We start from the raw sequence: 27,071 nt of genomic DNA, 5'->3' as shown, positions 1-27,071 counted from the left end.
AATCAAAAAGGACACTAATAGATGGAGAAATATACCATGTTCATGGGTTGGAAGAATCAATATAATGAAAATGAGTATACTACCCAAAGCAATTTATAGATTCAATGCAATCCCTATCAAGCTACCAACAGAACTTTTCACAGAGCTAGAACAAAAAATTTCACAATTGTATGGAAATACAAAAAACCTCAAATAGCCAAAGCAATCTTGAGAAAGAAGAATGGAACTGGAGGAATCAACCTGCCTGACTTCAGGCTCTACTACAAAGCCACAGTCATCAAGACAGTATGGTACTGGCACAAAGACAGAAATATAGATCAATGGAACAAAATAGAAAGCCCAGAGATAAACCCATGCACCTATGGACACCTTATCTTTGACAAATCCATGCAATGGATTAAAGACAATCTCTTTAACAAGTGGTGCCGGGAAAACTGGTCAACTACTTGTAAAAGAATGAAACTAGAACACTTTCTAACACCATACACAAAAATAAACTCAAAATGGATTAAAGATCTAAACATAAGACCAGAAACTATAAAACTCCTAGAGGAGAACATAGGCAAAACACTCTCCGACATACATCACAGCAGGATCCTCTATGACCCACCTCCCAGAATATTGGAAATAAAAGCAAAAATAAACAAATGGGACCTAATTAAACTTAAAAGCTTCTGCACAACAAAGGAAACTATAAGCAAGGTGAAAAGACAGCCTTCAGAATGGGAGAAAATAATAGCAAATGAAGCAACTGACAAACAACTAATCTCAAAAATATACAAGCAACTCCTAAGCTCAATTCCAGAAAAATAAACGACCTAATCAAAAAATGGGCCAAAGAACTGAACAGACATTTCTCCAAAGAAGACATACAGATGGCTAACAAACACATGAAAAGATGTTCAACATCACTCATTATCAGAGAAATGCAAATCAAAACCACTATGAGGTACCATTTCATGCCAGTCAGAATGGCTGCGATCCAAAAGTCTACAAGCAGTAAATGCTGGAGAGGGTGTGGAGAAAAGGGAACCCTCTTACACTGTTGGTGGGAATGCAAACTAGTACAGCCACTATGGAGAACAGTGTGGAGATTCCTTAAAAAACTGGAAATAGAACTGCCTTATGACCCAGCAATCCCACTGCTGGGCGTACACACTGAGGAAACCAGAATTGAAAGAGACATGTGTACCCCAATGTTCATCACAGCACTGTTTATAATAGCCAGGACATGTAAGCAACCTAGATGTCCATCAGCAGATGAATGGATAAGAAAGCAGTGGTACATATACACAATGGAGTATTACTCAGCCATTAAAAAGAATACATTTGAATCAGTTCTAAAGAGGTGGATGAAACTGGAGCCTATTATACAGAGTGAAGTAAGCCAGAAAGAAAAACACCAATACAGTATACTAACGCATATATATGGAATTTAGAAAGATGGTAACAATAACCCTGTATGCGAGACAGCAAAAGAGACACTGATGTATAGAACAGTCTTGTGGACTCTGTGGGAGAGGGAGAGGGTGGGATGATTTGGGAGAATGGCATTGAAACATGTATAATATCATACATGAAATGAGTCACCAGTCCAGGTTCGATGCACGATACTGGATGCTTGGGGCTGGTGCACTGGGACGACTCAGAGGGATGGTACGGGGAGGGAGGAGGGAGGAGGGTTCAGGATGGGGAACACGTGTATACCTGTGGCGGACTCATGTTGATATATGGCAAAACCAATACAACATTGTAAAGTTAAAAAATAAAATTAAAAAAAAAATAGAATACTGGAGTGGGTAGCCTATCCCTTCTCCAGCAGATCTTACCAACCCAGGAATCGAACCAGGGTCTCCTGCATTGCAGGCGGATTCTTTACCAACTGAGCTATCATGGAAGCCTAGCTCATGGGCACTTAGCAAATGTAAGATGACAGAATGGGGGCTTAGCACAGTACCCAGAACCCAGCAAGCATGCAACAAACAATGGCTTTTCCTGGTTTAAAAAAAAAAAACAAAAACCTGAGGCAACCGCACAATCTGAGAGGTGCACGGAGAGCTGGACCACAGCCTGCTGTTGTTTCCTTGACAACGTCATCTCATTTTTCCAGAAACTCTCATCACTGGAGTCGTCCAGTGGGATCCTGGAGTCATTGACCCCTCTGGCCCACATCATCACTTCTCAGAAGGTGAGGAGGAGACAGAAATGAACTGATGTTAACAAGGACCAGCAGCAAGCCAACAGCGATGCCAGAGTCGAGAGTCAGGATTTCAGGCGGCCAGTTCTCTGCTCCGTCCCCACGTTCAGCCACACTGTCCTAAACAGGAACACCAAGAGCCTTCCCTCAGATCCCCTTCTCATCTGATCACTACGGCCAGATAAGCTAGAAGCACGAAGAAAGGCTACTCGAGGTCAAAGTGTGTCTGATGGGAAGCCATTAAAAATTTATCTGCAGTAAGTGCTAGTGTAGCCATGACTGAATTAAATGGAGATCTGATCAATTACTGCAGCTGATCTGACCCCTTAATATTGAAAATATAACCAATGGCATATCATTTAAATTTTATTGGACACCATAAACTCTTGGGTTGGTGATTATTGATTTGTTATAATTTATAACTGTATTTCCCTTTTATCAATTAAAATTTTTTGGAATTCTTTATGGTAAATACTATTAACATACACACACACACACATAATTGTTGTTGTTCAGTGGCCCAGTCGTGTCTGACTCTTTGTGACTCAGTGTCTGACTGCAGCACCCCAGGCCTCCCTGTCCCTCACCAGGAGGAATATATATATATGACTGGGTGTGTGTGTGCATGCGCATGTGTGTGTATGTGTGCTCGGTTGCTCAGTTGTGTCCGACTCTTTGGGACCCCATGGACTACCAGGCTCCTCTGTCCATGGGATTTTCCAGGCAAGAATACTGGAGTGGGCAGCCATTTCCTCCTCCAAAGGGTCTTCCAGACCCAGGGCTGCGTCTCCTGAGTTGGCAGGTGAATTCTTTACCAGTAGTGCCACCTGCATAGACCCTCATAAGCAGAAATAATCTGTAGCATCCCAGACTAAAAACAATGACTAGGCCTTCCCCCGTGGCTCAGCGGTAAAGAACGTATGGATGTGAGAGCTCGAGGGCTGAGCACCGAAGAATTGATGCTTTTGAACTGTGGTGTTGGAGAAGACTCTTGAGAGTCCCTTGGACTGCAAGGAGATCCAACCAGTCCATCCTAAAGGAGATCAGTCCTGAATGTTCATTGGAGGGACTGATGCTTAAGCTGAAGCTCCAATACTTTGGCCACCTGATGTGAAGAACTGACTCATTGGAAAAGACCCTGATGCTGGGAAAGATTGATGGTGGAAGGAGAAGGGGACGACAGAGGAGGAGATGGTTGGATGGCATCACCGACTCGATGGACATGAGTTTGAGCAAGCTCTGGGAGTGGTGATGGACGGGGGGCCTGGCGTGCTACAACCCATGGGATCGCAAAGAGTCAGACATGACTGAGCAACTGAACTGAACTGACTGAACTGAACAAATGCAGGAGACACAGGTTCGATCCCTGATCCAGGAAGATCCCACGTGCCTCAAAGCAACTAAACCTGTGAACCACAACCACTACATATGCTCTGGAGCCCGGAAGCCAAAACTACTGAAGCCCACGCACCCTTGAGCCCATGCTCCGCAACGAGAGAGACCCACACTCTGCAACCAGAGAGTAGCCCCTGCTCTCCACTAGAGAAAAGCCTCAGAAGCACAGCCAAAAATAATTTTTTTTAATGGATAAAACCTGAGAAATCAATCTTCAAAGAATGAACAGCTGCTTACTTTTGAGACATAATACAGGGTAGAAGGAATTCATATTTTAACATTAAAAAAAAATCCTTCCATGATACCAATAGCAAACTACAGGACTTTTCCTCTTTTTAATTAACGAGATTTATTTCCCTCCAACCAAGTGAAATTGATGTAATTGCCAATCAGAACCCCACACAATTATTTTGCCATTTAAGAATCCTGACAGTTAGTTTTAAAAGAAACACATGAAATATATTTCAACTAAGTAAAGAATTATTTAACAGATAAATATTCTTAATGAGGCTCTCTTGTGGTTTTAAATAAGCGACACGCTCAATTAACCTCACAAGCTTGTTTGGCACAACGGTGCTTTTTACAAATGAGATACAATGGAGGGATCATAAACAATGAAATCACAAAACTCTGGGTGCATCCATCAGAGACGAGCTCGTGATTCATAGTAGTTACCTTGGAGAATGAACTGGTTATCACTTCCATAAAATCTGCTTATGTTTTCAAGATTCCTGGGGGGTCATTTCTTCTTCTGGGCTTGCTCACTGACCACACTGCAGACAGTGACACAGCGGAAAGAGGTCCACTCACACACGTGTTCCACAGCGCTGAACACCTACCTCTCAGGTTTACAGAACATTTACTGGAGTTACACTTTAAGAGCTGGATTTTTTTTTTCTGTTTTTTAACAGCTTTACTGAAATATAATTCCCATGCTATAGAATTCACCCACTTAACGCATATATTAATAATTCAACAGCTTTTAGTGTATTCACAGTTGTGGATCAATTTTGGACACTTTGTGTGCGTTTAGTCACTCAGTCATGTCCAGCTCTTTGCAACCCCACAGACTGGAGCCTGTCAGGCTCCTCCGTCCATGGGATTCTCCAGGCAAGAATACTGAAGTGGGCTGCCATCTCTAGGGAATCTTCCCAACCCAGGTATCATACCCGAGTCTCTTGTGTCTCCTGCATTGGCGGGCAGATTCTTTACCACTGAGCCACCTGGGAAGCTCCCTTGGAGAGTTTACTCACCCCAGAAAAAAACCCCGTTCCTACTGGTAGTTACATTTCCTCCCAACCTTCCCTACCCCTGCCCACAATCCTCTCCCAAGCAATCACTGATCTATTTGATAGAAGAGCTAGATTGGGTGGATGGAGTTATAGTAGACAATCTTATTTTCTCTTTAAAAAAAAAATTTATTGGAGTATAGTTGATTTATTCATACAACATCCAGTTAGTTTCAAGTATACAACAAAGTGAATCAGTTATACATATATCCACCCTTTTTTAGATTCTTTTCTCACACAGGCCATTGCAGACTTGCCTTGTGGCTCAGCTGGTAAAGAATCCGCCTGCAATGTGGGAGATCTGAGTTCGATCCCTGAGTTGGGAAGATCCCCTGGAGAAGGGAAAGGCTACCCACTCCAGTATTCTGGCCTGGAGAATTCCACGGACTGTACAGTCCATGGGATCGTAGAGTCTGACACACTGAGCGATTTTCACTTCGCATAGGTCATTGCAGAGCACTGAGCAGAGCTCCCTATGCTGTGCTTCCTAATTATCTGCACTGGTCCTTCTGTGCTGGTTATCTGCATTATACACAGTGGTGTGTACATGTCTTGTCAGTCCCAACCTCCCAACTTACCCCTCCCCCTTACCCCCTAGTAACCGGAATTCTGTTTTCTACATCAGTCACTCGAGCTCTGTGTTGTCAATAGGTTCATTTGTACCACTGCTTCAGATTCCACATGTAAAGGATGTCATAGAGTATTTGTCTCTGCTTTACCTCACTGAGTATGACAGTCTCTAGGTCCATCCATATTGCCGCAAATAGCAATACTCCATTCTTTTTTATGGCTGAGTAATATTTCATTGTACATGGACCACATCTCCTTTATCCATGCACAAGCTATATTTTATATTGTTAAAAAATCTTAAAATACCAATGGGAAACATCCCACACCTCCAAAACCCCTCTTTCATCTAAGGTTACCCAAACACACAATGCTTCTCACACCCAGCCTGGAAAATGGGATGGAGTCTTCACTTGAAAAGAACCTTCATTCAATATTTACTGGGTACCCACCATGTGCCAGACATAGCGAGGGTCCTGGCGGCACAAACATCAGTCCCGTTTTCAGGAACCTCAGTCCAGTGAGGGACAGCAGGCACAACTGGTGTCTGGGTAACTCGAGACTGACTCGGTGGGGAAGGTCCGAGAAGACTTCCCACACAGGTGATGCTGCAGCTGAGGGCAAGGGTACTCAGAAAGAAGCCGCTTCTGGGCGGACCCCTTCAGGATGCTGTGCACCAACCTGCTGCTGAAACCACGCCGTTAACACCAAAGAGTAACTGTCAAATCCAGGCACGATCAACTGAAGCATGTCTATGGTGCACATACAGCCAACACTGAGCATCCTCACGGTGTCAGAGAGAGACAGCTCCCAACACTGAGCATCCTCAGGGTGTCAGAGAGAGACAGCTCCCAGAACCAGGGGAGGAACAGCCGCTGTGAAGGAACAGGATAGCTTTATCACATGGATGATGAGAATGATTCAGCTATATCAGCATTGTGATTAAAAGAAAGTACCCTGTGATGTTTAGATTCTACAACTATATACCTTTTCTAAAAAAAATGACTTTTTAAAAAATACTTGGCTGTGTTGGATCTCACTTGCTGCACGCTGGCTTCCTTCTAATTGTGGCATGTGGCTCAGCAGTTGCGCCAAGCAGGCTTATTAGCTGGTCTGAGGCATGTGGGGTTTTAGTTCTCTGACCAGGAATCGAATCCGTGTTTCCTGCATTGCAAGCTGGATTCTTAACCACTGGACCACCAGGGAAGTCCTGTAATATCTTTTTAAAAAGTACCTTCTTATTGAAAGTCCTTAAGGCCATTTAGTTCATGATCCTAAAATTTTATTTTCCCCTACTCAAACAATTTTATTACAATTTAAAATTTTTAATACAATTTTATTACAATTATGATGCAAAATGCAGAGACATCACTTTGCCCGCAAAGGTCCATACAGTCAAAGCTATGGTTTTTCCAGTAGTCATGTGTGGATGTGAGAGGTGGACCATAAAGAAGGTTCAGTGCCAAAGAACTGATGCTTTCAAATTGTGATGCTGGAGAAGACTCTTGAGAGTATCTTGGACAGCAAGGAGATCAAATTAGTCAATCCTAAAGGAAATCAACTCTGAATATTGACTGGAAGGACTGAAGCTGAAGCTTCAATACTTTGGTCACCTGATGTGAAGAACTGACTCATTGGAAAAGACCCTGATGCTGGGAGAGGCTGAAGCAAAAGGAGACGGGGGCAGAGGATAGATGGTTAGATAGCATCACTGACTCAATGGACACGAATTTGAGCAAACCTCAGGAGACAGTGGAGGACAGAGGAGCCTGGTGTGCTGCAGTCCATGGGGTTGAAAACAGACACGACTCAGCGACGGAACAACAATATGATGTCTCAAGACACAATAATTGCTTTATAACAGAATAACAAAGGCTAAAATTTACTGAACACTTATCATGGTCCCATTATTGCTCTCTTTTATCTTATTTGCCTTATACAATCCAGTCAATGCACACGACAAAACATACATTCACAAAGCCTTATGAACGAAAATGAAAATAATTTAACATCTAAGCATCCTCGATCAGCAGCTCCCTAGCACACATTACATACCAAGGGATTTGGATTAGAGGGGGAATGCTCACACATCAGTTACCAAATTTTAAGTAAAGCATCCCAATAATACGCTTATCATCGTAAAGTTGAGATTATGTCTACATCTGTCAAATAGGGTACCATGATTTCTTATGCTATCTAAAAGCTTAATAGTTGTTTTTAAAAAAAGAACTATTGACATTTTAGAATATGTTCTGTGAAAGTGTAAGTTCATTGAAATTTTTTTAATAGAAAACTGTTCATTGAGAGCTACAAGGCATTTTCATCATAGAAGGCTGATTTTACCCATCAACCAGTAATACCTAACTCACGATATTATGATCTTGTATTAATTCAATCTGAAAACTACCACCATAACTCTAAGCATTTACCCTCCTTATAGAATGACCAATGCACATTGCAGGTGGCTCACCTGGTAAAGAATCCACCTGCAATGCAGGAGACCTGAGTGATCCCTGGGTTGGGAACATCCCCTGGAGGAGGGAATGGCTACCCACTCCAGTATTCTGACCCGGAGAATTCCATGGACTGTATATAGTCCATGGGGTCACAAAGATTTGGACACGACTGAGCGACTTTCACTTTCACTTTGACATATGGCATCTGGCAGGTTGATTGAAGAAACAAAAAATGATAACTCCAATCTACTTGGCGCCTGGCCAAGTCAAGGCAAGGTGGGAATGAAGGAGGGAGGAGACATGGTGTGTTCACGGTGAGAAGCGCAGAGACCGGGAGGCTGGGGAGGCAAAGGGCCCACATGTGAAGACGCCAACTGATATGGAGATGGGACAGCAGAGGGGCCCCTGGGTCCAGTGGTTTCTGAGCAGAAGCAGAAGTGGTGTCAGGGCAGGTGATCCTGCCAGTATGCTGTTTGGTACACGGTGGGAGGGCTGCTGAAGGAGACACACCCACCTGGACTTGTGACAAAGTGGTGGCTGGAAGATTCAAACAGCAGCCCTGGGACTCTGAGCAGAGCCAACCCCAGAGAAAGTGGAGAAACTGTCTGGACAAAGGAAGAACCAGGTGGCCTGAGACCCTCCGCTGAAGGGCCTGGGTCACTGACCATCGGGAACAAGTGGCAGGGGCCACCTACAGCCCAGGAAACCCAGATTTTACCATACTGAGCACAAAGATTCCTTTATTATCCCCAATGTCATCTTAACCTTAAATAATAAAACCAAATGTTTCTTTACAAATTCAGATCTTTAGAGAAAAAACAAAACATACTTCGTGACCTAGAAGAAACGCCATAAAATAGCAGCTTAAACAGGAACATAAGTATTATATGAAGAATGGGCTAAAACTAAATCCCTTAATTTAGCAAATTACCTTTTAAGCCAGCAATCTACTCAGCAGATGTCAGAGTAGTTGCTCCAGTCTTAAAGCCATGAATTCTGAATTCCTGGGACGGGATGGTGGAAACCACCAGGATCACCCAAGCCCCAACACTCGCACAAGTTCATCCAGCACCATCCACACCACTTTGAATGACGGAGTGGTCCCTGCATCACAGGCATCCCACACCGTTTCAGGAAACTTCCTCCCCAAACTTCTGTTATCATCAAAGCCTCCGCGGATGTGAAACAAATTTCGATACTCTTTGAAAAAACCACAGGCACCAAGGTGAAAACCCAAAGACCACCACAGCACCACAGTAAATCTTTATAAAGAGTTTAAGTGCTTTTATTACAATAGTGCAAGGTAGTATTTCATCCAACGCTCACCAACAGCACACTGGCATCTTCTATAAAAGTTCCAGAAAGTTCACACAGGAAAAGGAAAAGATACATTGTCTGTTATGATTCTCATACAATACTGCTTAGTGGTTAAACTTCATGTCGCTCAATCAAGTGTAGTCGTTATCTAGCAAACATGTGGCAAAAACGTTTTGCTCTGCTTTATTTTGCTCGCCTACAAACACGTCAGAACATGCCTCATGATTAGAAACGCTTTATGACGACACTCCATGACACCGACATCTACGCGTGCTCGCGGTCAAGCCAGTTGTACCAAAGAACCATAAAATACAAAATGATAGGAAATATAAACATCAATTTTGTATTTCAAGTTTATAACATTTTATTTACAAAAATAGTCTGGGAGGAAGAGGCTTTACAGTCCCATACTCTGTCCTGGGCAGGGGGGGTGGGGGGGAGCTATTGTCACATTCTAGGGTTTTCCCTACCTATGACTCAAGAGTCGCAGCTGAACTCCAGAACCCAACTGTGGACTAGAAGCTTGGGTGGAGAGGAGGGCGAGGGGGCGGGCCGAGGGGCTGGTCGGGGGTGGGGCAGAGCTGTGTGAGAGGCGGGGCGGAGGCGAGGGCAGAGTGGAGCGGAGCAATGGGTGGGGGGAGCTAGGGGCGGAGTGAGGGGGCGGGGAGCAAGGGCGGGACGGGGGCGAGAATGGGGCGGGGCGAGGGGCAGAGCTCTGTGAGGGGCGGGGGTGGGGGCAGGGAGCACGGGCAGGGGTAGGGGGCGCAGGGGCAAGGATGGGGCAGGGTGAGGGGCGAGGGCGGAGTGAAGTGAGGGGCAGGGTGGAGAGATGGGCGGGGGCAGGGCGAGGTGAGAGGCGGGGTGAGGGGCGGGGCGAGAGCATAGAGCCGGGTGGGGGCATAGAGGAGCGGGGCAGGGAGATTGGCAAGGTGAGAGGTGGGGCGGGGGTTGGAAATGGGGCGGGGTGAGGGGTGGGGCGAATCAGGTGGGCAGGGTGAGGGCGGTGAGATGGATGGGGTGAGGGCGGAGACATGGGCGGGGTGGGGATGAGTGGGCGGAGTGGGGCGGGGCAAGGCGAGGTAGGGTGAGGGTTAGGAATGGGGCAGGGCGAGTGAGGGGCGGGGCGGGGCAGGGCGAGTGAGGGGCGGGGCGGGGGCGGGGGGCGGGGCGGGGCGGGGCGAGGGCAAGGGCGAGGGGCGGGACGGGCGCGCAGATGGCTTTTCGAGCTGTCCGGCGGGCGGCGCCGCATGCAATGGGACACCACGCTCGCGCTCTATGTACAGGGCCCGTCATCTCCGGGTCTGAAGGACACTTGCGCTCCGACACCACTGCGGGGGCGGTGCCCAAGCCGCCACTAAGACATGACCCCGAAGACAGGGTTGTGACGGCAGATGCTCGGGCCGCACTCCTCGTAGTCCTTCTTGGTGTGACAGACCTGCAAGAACTCCGGCTGCGAGAGGAGCACGCACACGCGCCGGCAAGGGAACAGCATCAGACAGACGACCAAGCAGAGCAGACAATCCCCCATCCGAACCGCCACCCTCTCCCCCACCTCGGCCGCGGACTGTGTGAGCCTGAACTGCCAAACGGGAGTTTTATTTCGTTTTTTAAAAAAGTTGCCCGCGTGCTCAGGCGCTCAATCGCATCTGCCTCTTGGCAACCCCATGGACTGTCGTCCGCCAGGCTCCTTTGTCCATGGGATTTTTCAGGCAAGAAAACTTATTTAGCTTCTATTTAGGAGCAACTATGTGCTTGCTCGCCCTAAGTTAGCAATTCGTTAGCTAGTCACAAATTTGAGGAGAAAAAGCAGTAATTACTCAGAAAATTTCTAGAATTAATGATTAATGCGACATTGTAGGTTATTTTCAGATTCACTTATCTACAATATCTGTAACCCCTAATTTGCAAGGGTATTTATGAATTAGTGGTACTAATTTGCACCACTAATGGTCATTAAAGTCTTTTTTCTATCTCAATTAAATGTGGGGCTGTTTAGAGCCACACACAATTAGAGCACACACCATTTCATCTCCGGTAAGAGAGAATTAATTCAAACTCAACAGAGAACAGAGATGAAAAGAGCACAATCCAGGAAAGGACTCACAGTTGAGGCCAGCATGGAGCCTCCGAACCACACGGCGTAGCGCTGCATGTGGTGCGTTATCACCTGGACCTCCACGGGCTTGGGCTGCAAGGGAAGTGGTGTGAGCTGACTGTCCTGTGCACAGGGCACCCTGACACCTTCCCACCTGGGACCCTCCTCCCACCCCGCTGGCCCCACCTTCAGGCTCAACACCTCCACCCTGAAAGGAAGGTGCTCAGCCCTCCCACTGCCAAGTCCACGGCCCCAGCCCCAATCCCAGCCCAGGTGGTGCAGAGAACAAAGTATACAACACAAGGGCAGGTTACCTCAATTTAAAGGCATTTTTAAGAAATAAACACTCCATGCAACTAACCCAGCTTATTTTTTTGAACTAAGCAAATTAGATGTTTTCACATCTAGAGATAATTCTAAGAAACACTTAAGAAAGATAGGGCTAAATGGTGTCCGACTCTTACAACCCCATGGACTGTTGCCCGCCAAGCTCCTCTGTCCATGGGATTCCCCAGGCAAGAATACTGGAGTGGGTTGCCATTTCCTTCTCCAGGACATCTTCCCAACCCAGGGATTGAACCAGGTCTCCAACATTGCACACAGATTCTTTACCAACTGAGCTACATGAGAAGCCCAAAGTCACTTAGTCATGTCCGACTCTTTGCGACCCCATGAACTATAGAATTCTCTAGGAATTCTCTAGGCCAGAACACTGGAGTGGATAGCCTTTCCCTTCTCCAGGGGATCTTCCCAACCCAGGAATGAAACCAGGGTCTCTGCATTGCAGGTGGACTCTTTACCAACTGAGCTATCAGGAAAACCGTGGGGCAGTAACACTTAGGTGTCCCAACAATACTCCAAGAAATGATACCACCTTGGGGTGATCCCAGGAGGTGAGGACACGGGGTTTGCTCCCATGGGCCCCACACCAAACCCAACACTGTAAATCCACCAGCTGGTTAAGGGTTATGATCTTGAGGAACACAGTGGAGTGCCATGCTCATTCCAGTGATGAGAGCTTAATCAGAACGTTCCAAAGGACATTAGAGTTCCTCACTGAAAAGTGATCCACTTCCTTGGGGTACTGGTCATCACGGGACATGCCTGATCTCTGACAAGAGGGAAGAAACTGCTGGCAGGCGTAGAGGGCGGGGGGAGGAGGGGGGGTGCTGGGGAAGAGTTGCGTTGGTGCATTGGGAGGTCCGCACCTGTCCTGACTGCACAGCTGGAGGGAGTCCGGGCAACAGACCTCTGACTGTGACTTCACAGTGTGGCTAAGAAAGTGGCTCCAACTCGTGTTTACCCCTCATGGCCCAGACCAGCGCAGCGTCCAGCCCCGCCTGGCTGCCCAGAGGCCTCACCTTTATCCTGCCACCGCTGAGCTCCTCGCTGAGCTTCAGCCTGGCGTCCACCACCCTCTTTAAGTCTCTCTGCAGACGACGTCCGAAATCCCTGAACATTGTCGAGCCTCCCGAAAGAACGACATTCTAAAAGACACAAAACAGAGGTTTCCTCACGTGAAATCACCTGCCCACAACACATTCCCCACTCACCCTTCAGTCATCTGAGTAATACACTTCAAGCTTTATGAGAAGCTAATCACTGAGGCAACGTCAGTGCTATCAAGGAAGAAGTATAAATTGGGGCTTCCCTGGTGGTCCAGTGGTTAAGAATCCACCTTGCAATGCAAGGGACACTGGTTCAATCCCTGGTGGGGGAAGGAAGAGCCCTCGTGCCTTGGGGCAACTAAGTCCGTGCCGCAACTAGTGAGTCGGTGGGCCAGAACCAAAGATCCCACGGGCTTGCAACGAAGACCCCACGTGTTGCAACTAAGACCCAACGCAGCCAAATAAATGCATAAATATATTTTTTTAAAGTACAAACTGAGCTTTTCTCCTGCGTCACAAATTGTCTCTTGGTGCTTTTCCTCCACCATAACCAAGTAAAATCACGCTGCCCGTTCTACCTCTCAAGGGGGCAACTTCTACCACACCCCTCCCCACACAGGCCTCCGTCTTCTCTTGACAAATCACAAATCTGCATCTTTCTAACAACATCCTGCCCCAACATCAATGTCACCGATAATCACTGCCGCACCCTGTCATCTGTGGCAAAATCACTCAGAAACAACAGGAGGGGGCTTGGTTCCCGCCAAGAGTCAGGGGGCCACCCACCAACGCTGCACCCAGCGTTGCCTGCTGCCCCTGCCAGGTGCCCCCCCTCAACACGGCTAGGAGCTGAGAACACCAGGACCAAGTCTAGGACGGGTCAGACAGCAACCTTAATAGAGTAAAACAAGGGTCTTCTGAGCCTCATCTTTTTTTTTTAATTGGAAGATAATTGCTCTGCAATGTTGTGTTGGTTGCTGCTGTACGACACTGTGTATCACCTGTAAGTATACATATACTCCCTCCCTTGTGAGCTTCCCTCCCCATCCCACCCCACCGGGGCGTTGCAGAGCACCACGACCCTCATCTTCTTGAAGAGACTCCTGCTAACACCTTCACACAAAATGCGTACCTGTGAGCTACTAAGAATCACAGTTTAAAAGCATTCTTGGTTATTTTGGGCATTGGCTTGTAGAAGAAGACTCACAGTACAATTCTCAACCTCATAAATTTACACTAATACAATAACTTTCACCTATTACTGTTACTGCAATTCTGTCACCTGTTCTATTAGCACTTCCTAGCATTTTTAACTCCAGTCCAGGATACAGTCATGGGCCAGTTACTGCAATTACCGGTCATATCTCTGTAATGGATTTTTTTAATTTACAAATTAATTCATTAGAGTATGAAAAAACGAATGTTCATTATATTTCAGAAGCATTGCAAGATCTTCAGTTCAGTTCAATTCAGTCTCTCAGCCGTGTCCGACTGTTTGCGACCCCATGAATTGCAGCACGCCAGGCCTCCCTGTCCATTACCAACTCCCGGAGTTCACTTAAACTCATGTCCATCGAGTCGGTGATGCCATCCAGCCGTCTCATCCTCTGTCCTCCCCTTCTCCTCCTGCCCCAATCCCTCCGAGCATCAGGGTCTTTTCCAATGAGTCAACTCTTCGCAGAAGGTGGCCAAAGTACTGGAGTTTCAGCTTCAGCATCATTCCTTCCAAAGAAATCCCAGGGCTGATCTCTTTCAGAATGGACTGGTTGGATCTCCTTGCAGTCCAAGGGACTCTCAAGAGTCTTCTCCAACACCACAGTTCAAAAGCATCAATTCTTCGGTGCTCAGCTTTCTTCACAGTCCAACTCTCACATCCATACATGACTACTGGAAAAACCATAGCCTTGACTAGATGGACCTTTGTTAGCAAAGTAATATCTCTGCTTTTTAATACACCATCTAGGTTGGTCATAACTTTCCAAGGAGTAAGTGTCTTTTAATTTCATGCCTTAGGTCACCATCTGCAGTGATTTTGGAGCCCAAAAAAATAAAGTCTGACACTGTTTCCACTGTTTCCCCATCTATTTCCCATGAAGTGATGGGACCGGATGCCATGATCTTCTTTTTCTGAATGTTGAGCTTTAAGCCAACTTTTTCACTCTCCTCTTTCACTTTCATCAAGAGGCTTTTTAGTTCCTCTTCACTTTCTGCCGTAAGGGTGGTGTCATCTGCATATCTGAGGTTACTGATATTTCTCCCAGCAATCTTGATTCCAGCGTGTGCTTCTTCCAGCCCAGCGTTTCTCATGATGTACTCTGGAGTCACTTGCAAAGGCATAACGTGTAAGATTCATTCATCCATTTATACAAAACAGTGCTGTGTACACATGGTTAAATGATTTTGGACAAAGTTGCCAAGATGCTTCAATAGGAAAAGAATAGTCTTTTTCAACAAATGATGGTGAACGATTAATATCCATGCAGGGGAAATGAACATTTACTAACTATCTTACTTTACACACACAACTGAACTCAATATGGATCATAGATTTAAGGGCTAAAATGTACAGAATTTCTAGAAGAAAATATTTCCTTAAAGTCTTCGTAACTATGACATAGGCAGAGGAGATGACACACTCTGCTGTCCATGTTCTCAGCATACCTTCTCCAGCAGTAATTGGCTGGCTTCATGAAAATAAGGCTGGTTCGCTAACTAGTGTTTTATGAGCATCAGAATGTTACACAAACTTATTATTTTCAACCCAAGTGGCTATTCAGAGTTATCCTGAGAGTTTAAACTTAGCTAATAGGCAGTGTTGGCTTTGGTCTATTATCACCTATGCTTGTTCCACTTTCAGAATGGTGGGAAAAAAACAAAAATAGAGAAATAAGTGAAATTACCAATACATGAATTCTGTCCATCTCATTTCAAGGGAAGCAACAGTGCTTCTCTTAATGATTTTGCACCTTAGAAATAGGAACATTTAGCCTCACAGGATTCTTAACCAATTTCCACACAGAAAAGTACGCAAATATTCTTCTAAGGGAAGTCTTTCAATATGATATCACAAATAGTAAAACTTTAATACTGTAATTTAAGCCCCCCACTTACAGGAAGGAAACAGCCTCCTAAGCAGACACCACAAGACATGTACAGAGAGCTCTCAGCAGAAACCCCAGCTCAGAGAAAGCGTTTCTAATGCCCTCCTTAACTAATACCATCTTTGAAGTCATGAGAGAACACTGTAAGCCCCCCACCTTACTTCACTGTTTGTACAGCACAGGCCAACACAATCTCTTAAAATAAGATTTTTTAACTCAGCATTTAACAGCTGAGCAAATATGTACTGAGGCTCCCTTTGGAAATCCTCATTTCACTAAGGTTCTCGTCTTATGCTCTAATCCATACACACGCCCTTCGCATCTCACCCCAGCCCACGTTCCCACCTCCTCCCTGGTCTCGCCGGGTTCTTTCAGGCCCTGCTCTCCCCACGGGACGTCACTGTGTCTCAAAGGTCCTGCGCCCCGCCCTCCGATCTAAGGGCCCGTCCTTCCCTGAGTGTGAGCAGTCAAGGGTCAGGGATTCACGAGGCACTCCACACGCTCATCCGTTCACGTGGCCCCACACAGCCTGAGAGCCGGCTGGTGCAGGCAAAGAACCTGACCTATCGCAAGAGGGGAGGTGCAGCTGTACGTCCAAATGAACGAGGGACAGTCGGCTCTCTCGGGCCAAGAGCTGAAGCCCTGCCATTAGCCCCTATGGCCCCAGGCTGCTGCACGGGCTGCTCGCAGCACAACTCCAGGCCTGCCAAGCACTCAAGTCAGGGGATGGCACCTCCCTCCAGGCACCAATCTGTGCCACTGACTCCTCTAGTACAACCTGGGGGATGAGGTAGGATTGGCCTTTCCATTTCTGAAAGGTTTTGGGGTGGTAGGGATATCAATGGAATTTACTGCACACTGAATAAATGAGTGGGTTTGCTAGACATCGCCATGCCCACTCAGATGCCATGCTTACCCTGCCCGTGTCTACTCACAGGTCTTCTTGGCCTCAGCCACCCTGTCCTCCACCCATGGAGGTGGCTCACCCGTCCACCTCTATCTGGACCTTCTGGCAATCAACTTCAGCTGAGGGGGACCCTCTCTCCTGTATTGCCATCATGCAGAGTCTTTATGAAGCTCTAATAAGAAGTAAAATCTCAAAATGCACTCACCTGCTGAAAGTCTTAGCAAGTCTGATTATTGATTTACCAAATTACAGAATTCCTCCCTTTTCCTTAACTGAGTCAATTCAAATAATAAAAAATGCATATTTCAACAACTACTTTATCGGAATAAAATGTTTTTAAAATGTAGCATTTTCTGAACTAAACCAAAACTCAGCAGTGGCCACAGGACTGGAAAAGATCAGTTTTCATTCCAATCCCAAAGAAAGGCAATGCCAAAGAATGTTCAAACTACCACACAATTGCACTCATTTCACATGAGAGCAAAGTAATGCACAAAATTTTCCAAGCCAGGCTTCAACAGTACGTGAACTTCCAGATGTTCAAGCTGGACTTAGAAAAGGCAGAGGAATCAGAGATCAAATTGCCAACATCCGTTGGATCATTGAAAAAGCAAGAGAATTCCAGGAAAACATCCACTTCTGCTTCACTGACTACGCCAAAGCCTTTGACTGTATGGATCACAACAAACTGTGGAAAATTCTCAAAGAGATGGGAATACCAGACCACCTGACCTGCCTCTTGAGAAACCTGTATGCAGGTCAAGAAGCAACAGTTAGAACTGGACATGGAACAACAGACTGGTTCCAAACTGGGAAAGGAGTAGGTCGAGGCTGTATATTGTCACCGTGGCTATTTAACTTACATGCAGAGTACATCATATGAAATGCCAGGCTGGACGAAGCACAAGCTGGAATCAAGACTGCCGGGAGAAATATCAATAACCTCAGATATGCAGATGACACCACCCTTATGGCAGAAAGCAACGAGGAACTAAAGAGCCTCTTAATGAAAGTGAAAGAGAAGAGTGAGAAAGCTGGCATAAAACTCAACATTCAAAAACTAAGATCATGGCATCCGGTCCCAACATCTCATGGCAAATAGATGGGGAAACAATGGAAACAGTGAGAGACTTCATTTTCTTGGGCTCCAAAATCACTGCAGATGGTGACTGCAGCCATGAAATTAAAAGATGCTTGCTCCTTGGAAGAAAAGCTATGACCCACCTAAACAGCATATTAAAAAGCCAAAACATTACTTTGCCAACAAAGATCCGTCTAGTCAAAGCTTTGGTTTTTAAAGTAGTCATGTATGGATGTGAGAGTTGGACGATAAAGTTGGGTGCCAAAGAATGAAAGCTTTTGAACTCTGGTATTGGAAAAGACTCTTGAGAGTCCCTTGGATTGCAAGGAGATCCAACCAGTTCATCCTAAAGGAAATCAGTCCTGAATATTTACTGCAAGGATTGATACTGAAGCTGAAGCTCCAATCCTTTGGCCACTTGATGCGAAAAACTGACTCACTGGAAAAAGACCCTGAGGCTGGGAAGGATTGAAGGCAGGAGAAGGGGACAACAGAGGATGAGATGGCTGGATAGCATCACCTACTTGACACACATAAGTTTGAGCAAGCTCTGGGAGATGGTGATGGACAGGGAAGTCTGGCCTACTGCAGTCCCTGGGGTCGCAAAGAGTTGGACACGACTGAGCGACTGATCTTAACTGAAGTAAAAACTCAAAATGCACTAACCTGCTGGAAGTCTTAGCAAGACTGATCACTGATTTACTAAATCAAAGAATTCCTGCCTTCCCTTAACTGAGTCAAATAACAAAACTGCATATTTCAACCCTTTATCGGGATAAAATTTTTTAAAATACCACAGCATTTTCTCTGAACTAAACCAGAACATTATGGTGTCATTTCAAATTCCTGGCCTATGAACAGTCCTAACGGTGACCACATGCTTATTTAGCAAGGTGCCGGGTGATGGTCGCTGTCCCTCGTAAGTAAGCCTCACATGGCGTTATAAAACAGGCATTGCCACACCATTTCACAGATAAAAGAGCAGGGCCGGCAGTCAAATCACAGTCTGGAGCCACACAGCGAGTAAGCTGTAGGCCTGACCGCACAGCCCGAGCTTGTGGCCATGAGGTTTAGAGACGCTAATAAAATGGCAGTAGTTAACATTCACACAGTACTTGCTACATCCAGGCTCAAGCTCTACCCTGCGCATGCGTTCTCTAACCGAATCATCGCGAGAGTTCTGAGGGACCATTACGCTGATCGTACCCACCATGCTCCAGGGCAGGAAGAGGCTCAGAGAGCGCCAACCATCACTGCACTGAAGTGACACCGCCTGACGCCTCAGGCAGCATGAAGAAACCCCGTGGTCTGGCTCCGGAGCCTACACTCTTACATGTTACGATACAAAAAATGACACTCCTCGAGAAACTTTCAACAAAAGCCGAAGTTCAATGTGATTCATTCTAAAGAAAATTTAAAAGACCAGGTGATCCTTTATCACACGGAACAAGAGTGGTGGGTAAGTTTCCAAGGTACGAGTTTCTAGCAGTCCGCCCTCCTCAGGAAAGACGTTCCCCCAACACCCAGTTACCCCCTCCCGCCAGCTCCTGTGGGATCCTGCCTGGAGATCCTGACGAGCTCAGAGCCCGCTGACCCACGCGAGCATCTCAGCATTTTGGAAGGCGTCCGCTCCATCAAGTCAGCAAACCTCAGACCGGAACCTGCCCATCAAGAAGCATCACTAGTCAACACACCACCAAGTGTGTCCTGGGAGAGAAGGAAAGCTTGACCTGAGCTAGAAAAATATCCAAAACTTAACACGCAGGAAAACCAGTTGGATACCGAAGCAGATGAAGTGTGGAGCATTAGATACCATAAAAAAATGCTTCTGAAAAACGTTAATTCCTTAAGACAATGTTCACAACACAATGCTAGGTTAATATACAAGATACAAAATGTAAATACAGCATGATATATTTACCTACCTACCTATATTTCAAGAAAAGGAGAAAGACAAAGTGATAACTGATAAGCAGTGGTTACTGTTTTATTAAAGATTTTGAGTGAGTGAAAGTCACTCAGTCGTGTTGGACTCTTTGCGACCCCATGGACTATACAGTCCCTGGAATTCTCCAGGCTAGAATACTGGAGTGGATAGCCTTTCCCTTCTCCAGGGGATCTTCCCAACCCAGAGATCGAACCCAGGTCTCTCACATTGCAGGCGGATTCTTTACCAGCTGAGCTGTCAGGCCAGGGCTACTTCTCAAATTTTCTAAATGCATTTTAATCTGGAAATAGTCATCTCTGCTCATCCGCAGAGTCTACGTTTTCCTGTGTTTTCATAGTGCTGTCCGCTGACTTGCTCAAAGGCCACGGACCCCAATCTGCACAACACACCTTTCACTCATCTGCTTGTTGAAACCCCTGTAGTGGACTGGCCTTTTCAACAGGTCCTTACTTTGCTACATAAATGTCTATTCCATGATGTTAAATAAAAAGTCTCAGTCATAATTATCTCTATAGGACAGGCCCTGTCTTTATGCCAGTAAGAAACATCCTGGCCAACATCATCATATACACTAGCCAGAGCCTGTCACCTTTTTAAGTAGAAACACAAAGTCTGTATTAATAGTAAAGTCCACTGAATATCTTATATGGGATTAAAAATAACAAAAGTTCCACTCCTGTAACATGAAGTGTATTTTGTGCTAGAGGCTCTATCCTTATTCTTCATCCAGCTTGACAGATTCACAGCGCCCCCTGCCCACCATCCTGTGTACCTTAGCCAGCTTCCTCTCTAAACTGTAGGCACAAAATAGCTGCATGTTTTGCTGGGATTGCAGTATTTGGGTTCCGCTCTTGGCTCAGCTGGTAAAGAATCCGCCTGCAATGCAGGAGATATGGGTTCGATCCCTGGGTTGGGAAGATCCCCTGGAGAAGGGAAAGGCTACCCACTCCAGTATTCTGGCCTGGAGAAGTCCATGGACTGTATAGTCCGTGGGGTCGCAGAGTCGGACATGACTGAGTGACTTTCACTTCACTTCTTCACTTGTCCCTGAAGAGATCTCCATGCCAACAGCTCCCTACAGGTTGAGAAAACCTCAGAGTGACTAGCTGCTAACAATGGTTCTCAGTTCAGCTGCACATCAAAATCTGGGAAGCTTTTAAAATCCAGATGCCCAGAAAATTATATCAGAATCTCAGGGTGAGACCCAGACATCTATGTACTTTACTGCTCCTGGGATGAAGCCCACAGACAGCCAGGGCCAAAAACATCTTGTTTCCAGCAGCATCTGCTGCCTGGAATGACTTGGCCTCGTGGGGAAGTCACAGGCCAAGAGTCAGCTCTCACATGCTAGTCCTCTCCAGACCCAACTTCCATCACACTTAGAGACTAAACAGAAAAAGGCGGCGTGTGAATACCCCTTTTAAAAAATTAATTTTTAAATTTTTCTTCTTTGCACAGGCTTTCTCTGGTTGCAGCCAGCAGAGGCTAGTCTTCATTGCAGTGTGTGGGCTTCTCACCGCGGTGGCTTCCCTTGCTGTGGAGCAAGGATTCAGTAGTTGAGGCTCGCAGGCTCAGTAGTTGTGGTGCATGGGCTTAGTTGCTCTGTGGCACGTGGAATCTTCTTGGACCAGGGATTGAACCCATGTCCCTTGCATTGGCAGGCAGATTCTTACCCACTGGACCATCAGGAAAGTACCATGAATAACCTTCTTATCTTCAGGCCAGACAAAAAAAAATTAAGATTAAGACTCCTCCTTTTGTCTAAAACAATTGTTTGGCTTTTTTTAAGATTCTCAGTTTTCAAAGGTACATCGTATTTTCCACCAACTTCTTTTTCTTGCCTACTAGCCTGAGGAACATGTTAACTCAAGGCTCGAGGAGGTCTCGGGTGTTTTCAGTAGGGCCTACAATAAGCCTTCTGCTCACTTCACCATAATACACTCCACCTAGTTTCTGCGACTGGGCCTGGGAAACACAAGAAATCCTGACCCTCCTGGTCCAGGCGGTGCCTTGAAGCAGATGAGGCAAAGGGGAGACACCCTGCTCTGAAGCTAAGGGCAGGCCTCAGGGCCCCAGGGAGCTGCCTCAGAGCCTTCCCTGCAGGTTCCCCTATAACCCTCTCTGCCACCAGAACTGCCCATCTCAGCTTGTGGGGACTGGAGGGACCAGGCACGAAAGCAGAAGTCAGGAGCCCAGCCTCCTGCAGGGCCTCATGCCTGAGTGGGTAACCCATCAGGGCTCAGCAGACAGCAGTCATGAGCTTGTGTGGGTGTGAACCTGCTTCCTACTTCCTGGGTGGTTTACTGAGCATTTTGGAAGCCCCATGGCAGGTGCCTGAGACACTGACAAGAGTGGGCCCAGCAAGCAGGAAGAAGCATCAGAAACAAACAAGAGAATGACAGTAAGACTGGAGAGGAAAGACATGATCCCAAAGACATGCCCACTCAGCTCTCTAGAGCATGATATCCGTGTGTTCTGCAGAAGCACTTGTATGTAGCATGTCTCTAACCAGAAGAGGGCTTTAGAGTTACTCGTAAAATCCCACCAACCGTACATCCTTGCATTTCATGAACACAGACGTCATGGTTGAAGGTTCTGGCCACAGCATGCTCATGTCCACGCTCACAAGGAGGAGCTGACGACAGGAAGCGGGACCACAAGTACAGAGTGAATCCGAAGAACAAGGCTGCCTACCCGAGAGCCTGTAACCTGGGGTGACAGCCTCCAGAGGTGACGGGCAGAGCAGTGGCCGGTGGGGGCCATAGGTCTCAGGGATAGAGAAGCCTGACAACCGTACTAACTCAAAAGATACAAGCACACCTATGTTCATGGCAACTTTATTTACAATTGCCAAGACGTGGAAGCAATCTAAGTGTCCATCAACAGATGAATGGATAAAGATGTGGTACATATATACAATGAAATGTTACCGAGCCATAAAATGAATGAAATAATGCCATTTGCAGCAACATGGATGGACTTGGAGGGCAATAGGCTAGAGGGATAAGGCAGAAAAAAACAATACTGTATGAAATCACATAGATGGAATATAAAAAACTAATGAACATAACAAGAAATAAGACACAGTTATAGAAACAATCTGCTTCCCTGGTGGCTAAACTGATAAAAAATCTGCCTGCAATGCGGGACACCTGGGTTCAACCCCTGGGTTGGGAAGATCCCCTGGAGAAGGGAAAGGCTACCCACTCCAGTATTCGGCCTGGAGAAGTCCATGGACTGTGTAGTGCATGGGGTCCCAAAGAGTCGGACACAACTAAGCAACTTCCACTTTCACTCTTCATAGAGAACAATCAGTGGTTACCAGTTGGATCGGGAAGAGGCAAGACAGGGGCAGGGGATTGAGAGATACAAACTATTCTGCATAAAATAAATAAGCTACAAGACATGCTGTGCAACTCAGGAAATACAGCCAGGATTTTATAACTACAAGTCCAAGACCAATTTGCTCCATTTAACCTGGGTCCGTCTATTCTGGGGCCCAGGGCAGTCCTCTATTAAGTAAGGAAGGAGCTCAGGCTACCAGGCCATCTCTACTTCCTGTAATTTCACTGAAAGTGAACTCAACGGTCTAAAGAAAAAAATCTCACCCCATCCTGAACCTTCGTAGCCACTGGCACAAGTTTCATCTCCATTACAATGAAACGAAGACTAAAGAGAGCACACCTGTTCCGTGCTTTCACGGACATGAAGATACAGCCAATGTCAGCTGAGATTTAAGAAGTAAAGAGAACAAGGCATGAATTTTACTAAGCTTTAATACTCTCCTCTGTCTCTAGTTTCCCTTTCTTGCACATTTTATTGGAGGAGAGAGATGTTTAATTAAGCACATGTAACAGTAAAAATCAAATCCCACTGGCCTCTAAAGTCAAATTCCCTGGGGTTCTCAGTCCCTTTGCCAGATCTCCAGGTTGGAAAATCTTTTGTAGGTCTGAGACTTTCTTTGGTGTAATTGTTCTGCCTCCTGAGAAATCTGTATGCAGGTCAAGAAGCAACAGTTAGAACTAGACATGGAACAGTGGACTGGTTCCAAGTTGGGAAAGGAGTATGTCAAGACGGTATATTGTCACCTTGTACATCATGTGGAATGCTGGGCTGGATGAAGCACAAGCTGAAATCAAGATTGCCGGGAGAAATATCAATAACCTCAGATACGCGGATGACATCACCCTTATGGCAGAAAGTGAAGAGGAACTAAAGAGCCTCTTAATGAAAGTGAAAGAGGAGAGTGAAAAAGCTGGCGTAAAGCTCAACATTCAAAAAATGAACATCATGGTATCCGGTCCCATCACTTCATGGCAAATAGATGGGGAAACAATGGAAACAGTGAGAGACTTTGTTTTCTTGCAGACTTTATTTTCTTGCAAAATTACTGTAGATGGTGACTGCAGTCATGAAATTAAAAGATGCTTGCTCCTCGGAAGAAAAGCTATGACCAACCTAGATAGCATATTAAAAAGCAGAGATACTATCTTGCTGACAAAGGTCCATCTAGTCAAAGCTATGGTTTTTCCAATAGTCATGCATGGATGTGAGTTGGACCATAAAGAAAGCTGACCACTGAAGTATTGATGCTTTTGAACTGTGGTGTTGGAGAAGACTCTTGACAGTCCCTTAGACTGCAAGATCAAACCAGTCAATCCTAAAGGAAATCAGTCCTGAATATTCATTGGAAGGACTGATGCTGAAGCTGAAGCTCCAGTACTCTGGCCACCTGATGCGAAGAAATGACTCATTGGAAAAGACCCTAATGCTGGGAAAGACTGAAGGCAGGAGGAGAAGGGGACAACAGAGGATGAGATGGTTGGATGGTATCACCGACTCAATGGACATGAGTTTGAGCAAGCTCTGGGAGTTGGTGATGGACAGGGAAGCCTGGTATGCTGCAGTCCATGGGGTCAAAAACAGACATGCCTGAGCAACTGAACTGAACAATAAAAATAAAATTATAATTTGTTTTCACCCATAAAAAGCTGTCTACATAGGAGAATGTTCCTACATAGGAAATAATAAAAATAATATTTAACTATAAAATTTCAAACAATTTTAAAACACAAAAAGTAGAAAGTAAAAGTTATCCATCTCCCAACCCCAAAGATATTTTAAGTCTGGCATATATCATTCAAAACATTTTCAAATATATATGTATGTATGTATGTATATTGAATGGTTTGCCTTGGAAACGAACAGAGATCATTCTGTCATTTTTGAGATTGCATCCAAGTACTGCATTTCGGACTCTTTTGTTGACCATGGTGACCACTCCATTTCTTCTGAGGGATTCCTGCCCGCAGTAGTAGATATAATGGTCATCTGAGTTAAATTCACTCATTCCAGTCCATTTCAGTTCGCTGATTCCTAGAATGTTGACATTCACTCTTGCCATCTCTTGTTTAACCACTTCCAATTTGCCTTGATTCATGGACCTGACATTCCAGGTTCCTATGCAATATTGCTCTTTACAGCATCGGACCTTGCTTCTATCACCAGTCACATCCACAGCTGGGTATTGTTTTTGCTTTGGCTCCATCTCTTCATTCTTTCTGGAGTTATTTCTCCACTGATCTCCAGTAGCATACTGGGAAAGTGGAGAGTGAAAAAGTTGGCTTAAAGCTCAACATTCAGAAAAAGAAGATCATGGCATCTGGTCCCATCACTTCATGGGAAATAGATGGGGAAACAGTGGAAACAGTGTCAGACTTTATTTTTCTGGGCTCCAAAATCACTACAGATGGTGACTGCAGCCATGAAATTAAAAGATGCTTACTCCTTGGAAGGAAAGTTATGACCAACCTAGATAGCATATTCAAAAGCAGAGACATTACTTGGCCAACAAAGGTTCGTCTAGTCAAGGCTATGGTTTTTCCTGTGGTCATGTATAGATGTGAGAGTTGGACTGTGAAGAAGGCTGAGTGCTGAAGAATTGATGCTTTTGAACTATGGTGTTGGAGAAGACTCTTGAGAGTCCCTTGGACTGCAAGGAGATCCAACCAGTCCATTCTGAAGGAGATCAGTCCTGGGTGTTCATTGAAAGGACTGATGCTGAAGCTGAAAATCCAGTACTTTGGCCACCTCATGCGAAGAGTTGACTCATTGGAAAAGACTCTGATGCTGGGAGGGATTGGGGGCAGGAGGAGAAGGGGAGGACAGAGGATGAGATGGCTGGATGGCATCACTGACTCGATGGATGTGAGTCTGAGTGAACTCCGGGAGTTGGTGATGGACAGGGAGGCCTGGCGTGCTGCGATTCATGGGGTCGCAAAGAGTCGGACACGACTGAGTGACTCTGATCTGATCTGATCTGATGTATGTATATATACATACACAAACTACATTTTAAATTAAATAATAGTATATATAAATTTTACGATTTCCCTTTTCACTTAACATATACTATAACGTCTTTTCATCTGAATTTACACTGATTCACCTCATTCTTTTTGAAGACTACACAGTACTCTGCTGTGTACGCCCTCACTCCCGGGCCTGATGGTCTCCTCTAAGCTCAGCCCCCCGAGCTGAGAAGGCAAGACTCGGCAGAGGCTGCGGGCCTAGAGCATGAGGCAGAGGGCAACCACAGGTGAAGGAAGGCCAGCTGACCGCCACTTCCTGCTCTCAATATCCAGCTGTCAGCAACATCTCCTTTTATCCAGTAATTACACAGACTAGTCTTTTCTCATCTCAGGTTTCAAAGCTCCCTGGTCACACAGAATTCTGGAAAACATTATCACATGGGCATTCCCACCCGACGCTTCAGTTAGGATCTAACTTCTTTCTGGCAACAGCACATGTGGGACAAACCTAAACATGCGTGAAGCAAGACCAGCGAATTCAGGGAGAGCAGGCGGGGAAGTTATATAGTTATATAGTTATAGTTATATAAGGCTATCGGTCACTATGCAGGGTTAAAATTGTCCAATTTAAAATACAGCTGGCCAGATAAGAATAAAGATACAAGAAGACTTAAAAACTTCCGGTTAACTGAGTCCTATTTCCAAACATTTATGTCATTGCCACTCCAAGAAAAACATTTCACCAGTATGCTGGCCTTTAACAAATCCTACAAGACCACGGTGAGACAGGAACGTCTGCACACTGATGTTAAGAACCTGTTCTTCTAAGAATGCTGGGCCTTAGGCTGTGGGATGAAACCCAAGCACCTCCCCAGGCGGCTGATACCTTATACAGCGGACGACGAACGTCGATGGGGCAGTTCTGTATGACTTCATCAACAACCTCCGAGATGGACTCCATGAAATCTGGGTTGGCAAACTGAATTTTGTACAAACATAAAAGAAACATTACATACTTC

General features: G+C 45.7%; 1 protein-coding gene and 1 long non-coding RNA gene across 8 annotated transcripts in view; one reads left to right on the top strand and one right to left on the bottom strand.

Moving 5' to 3' along the window:
* Positions 1-27,071, bottom strand: part of ACTR3B (actin related protein 3B) — a 93,172-nt gene that overhangs the window by 11,258 nt on the left and 54,843 nt on the right. For 4 of the 7 annotated variants that reach the window (XM_005205978.5, XM_024991286.2, XM_024991289.2 and 1 more), the window contains 4 exons: positions 26,939-27,031; positions 12,678-12,803; positions 11,326-11,409; positions 9,166-10,671 (listed from right to left, as the gene is read on the bottom strand). In XM_005205978.5, coding sequence (XP_005206035.1) covers positions 10,576-10,671; positions 11,326-11,409; positions 12,678-12,803; positions 26,939-27,031 — 399 coding nt within the window. In that variant the 3' untranslated portion in view covers positions 9,166-10,575. Of the gene's footprint in view, positions 1-3,841; positions 6,324-9,165; positions 10,672-11,325; positions 11,410-12,677; positions 12,804-26,938; positions 27,032-27,071 lie in introns of those variants that run through there. The other 3 variants (XM_005205979.5, XR_009494297.1, XM_005205980.5) reach the window with 3 other exon arrangements.
* LOC132345157 (uncharacterized) lies at positions 18,668-19,635 on the top strand. Its single transcript, XR_009494298.1, has 2 exons — positions 18,668-19,252; positions 19,338-19,635. It is a non-coding gene; the product is annotated as an uncharacterized lncRNA (long non-coding RNA).

Source organism: Bos taurus, chromosome 4 (genome assembly GCF_002263795.3).
Source record: "Bos taurus isolate L1 Dominette 01449 registration number 42190680 breed Hereford chromosome 4, ARS-UCD2.0, whole genome shotgun sequence".
Taxonomy (NCBI): domain Eukaryota; kingdom Metazoa; phylum Chordata; class Mammalia; order Artiodactyla; family Bovidae; genus Bos; species Bos taurus.
This window is presented reverse-complemented; position numbering and strand designations above follow the sequence as displayed.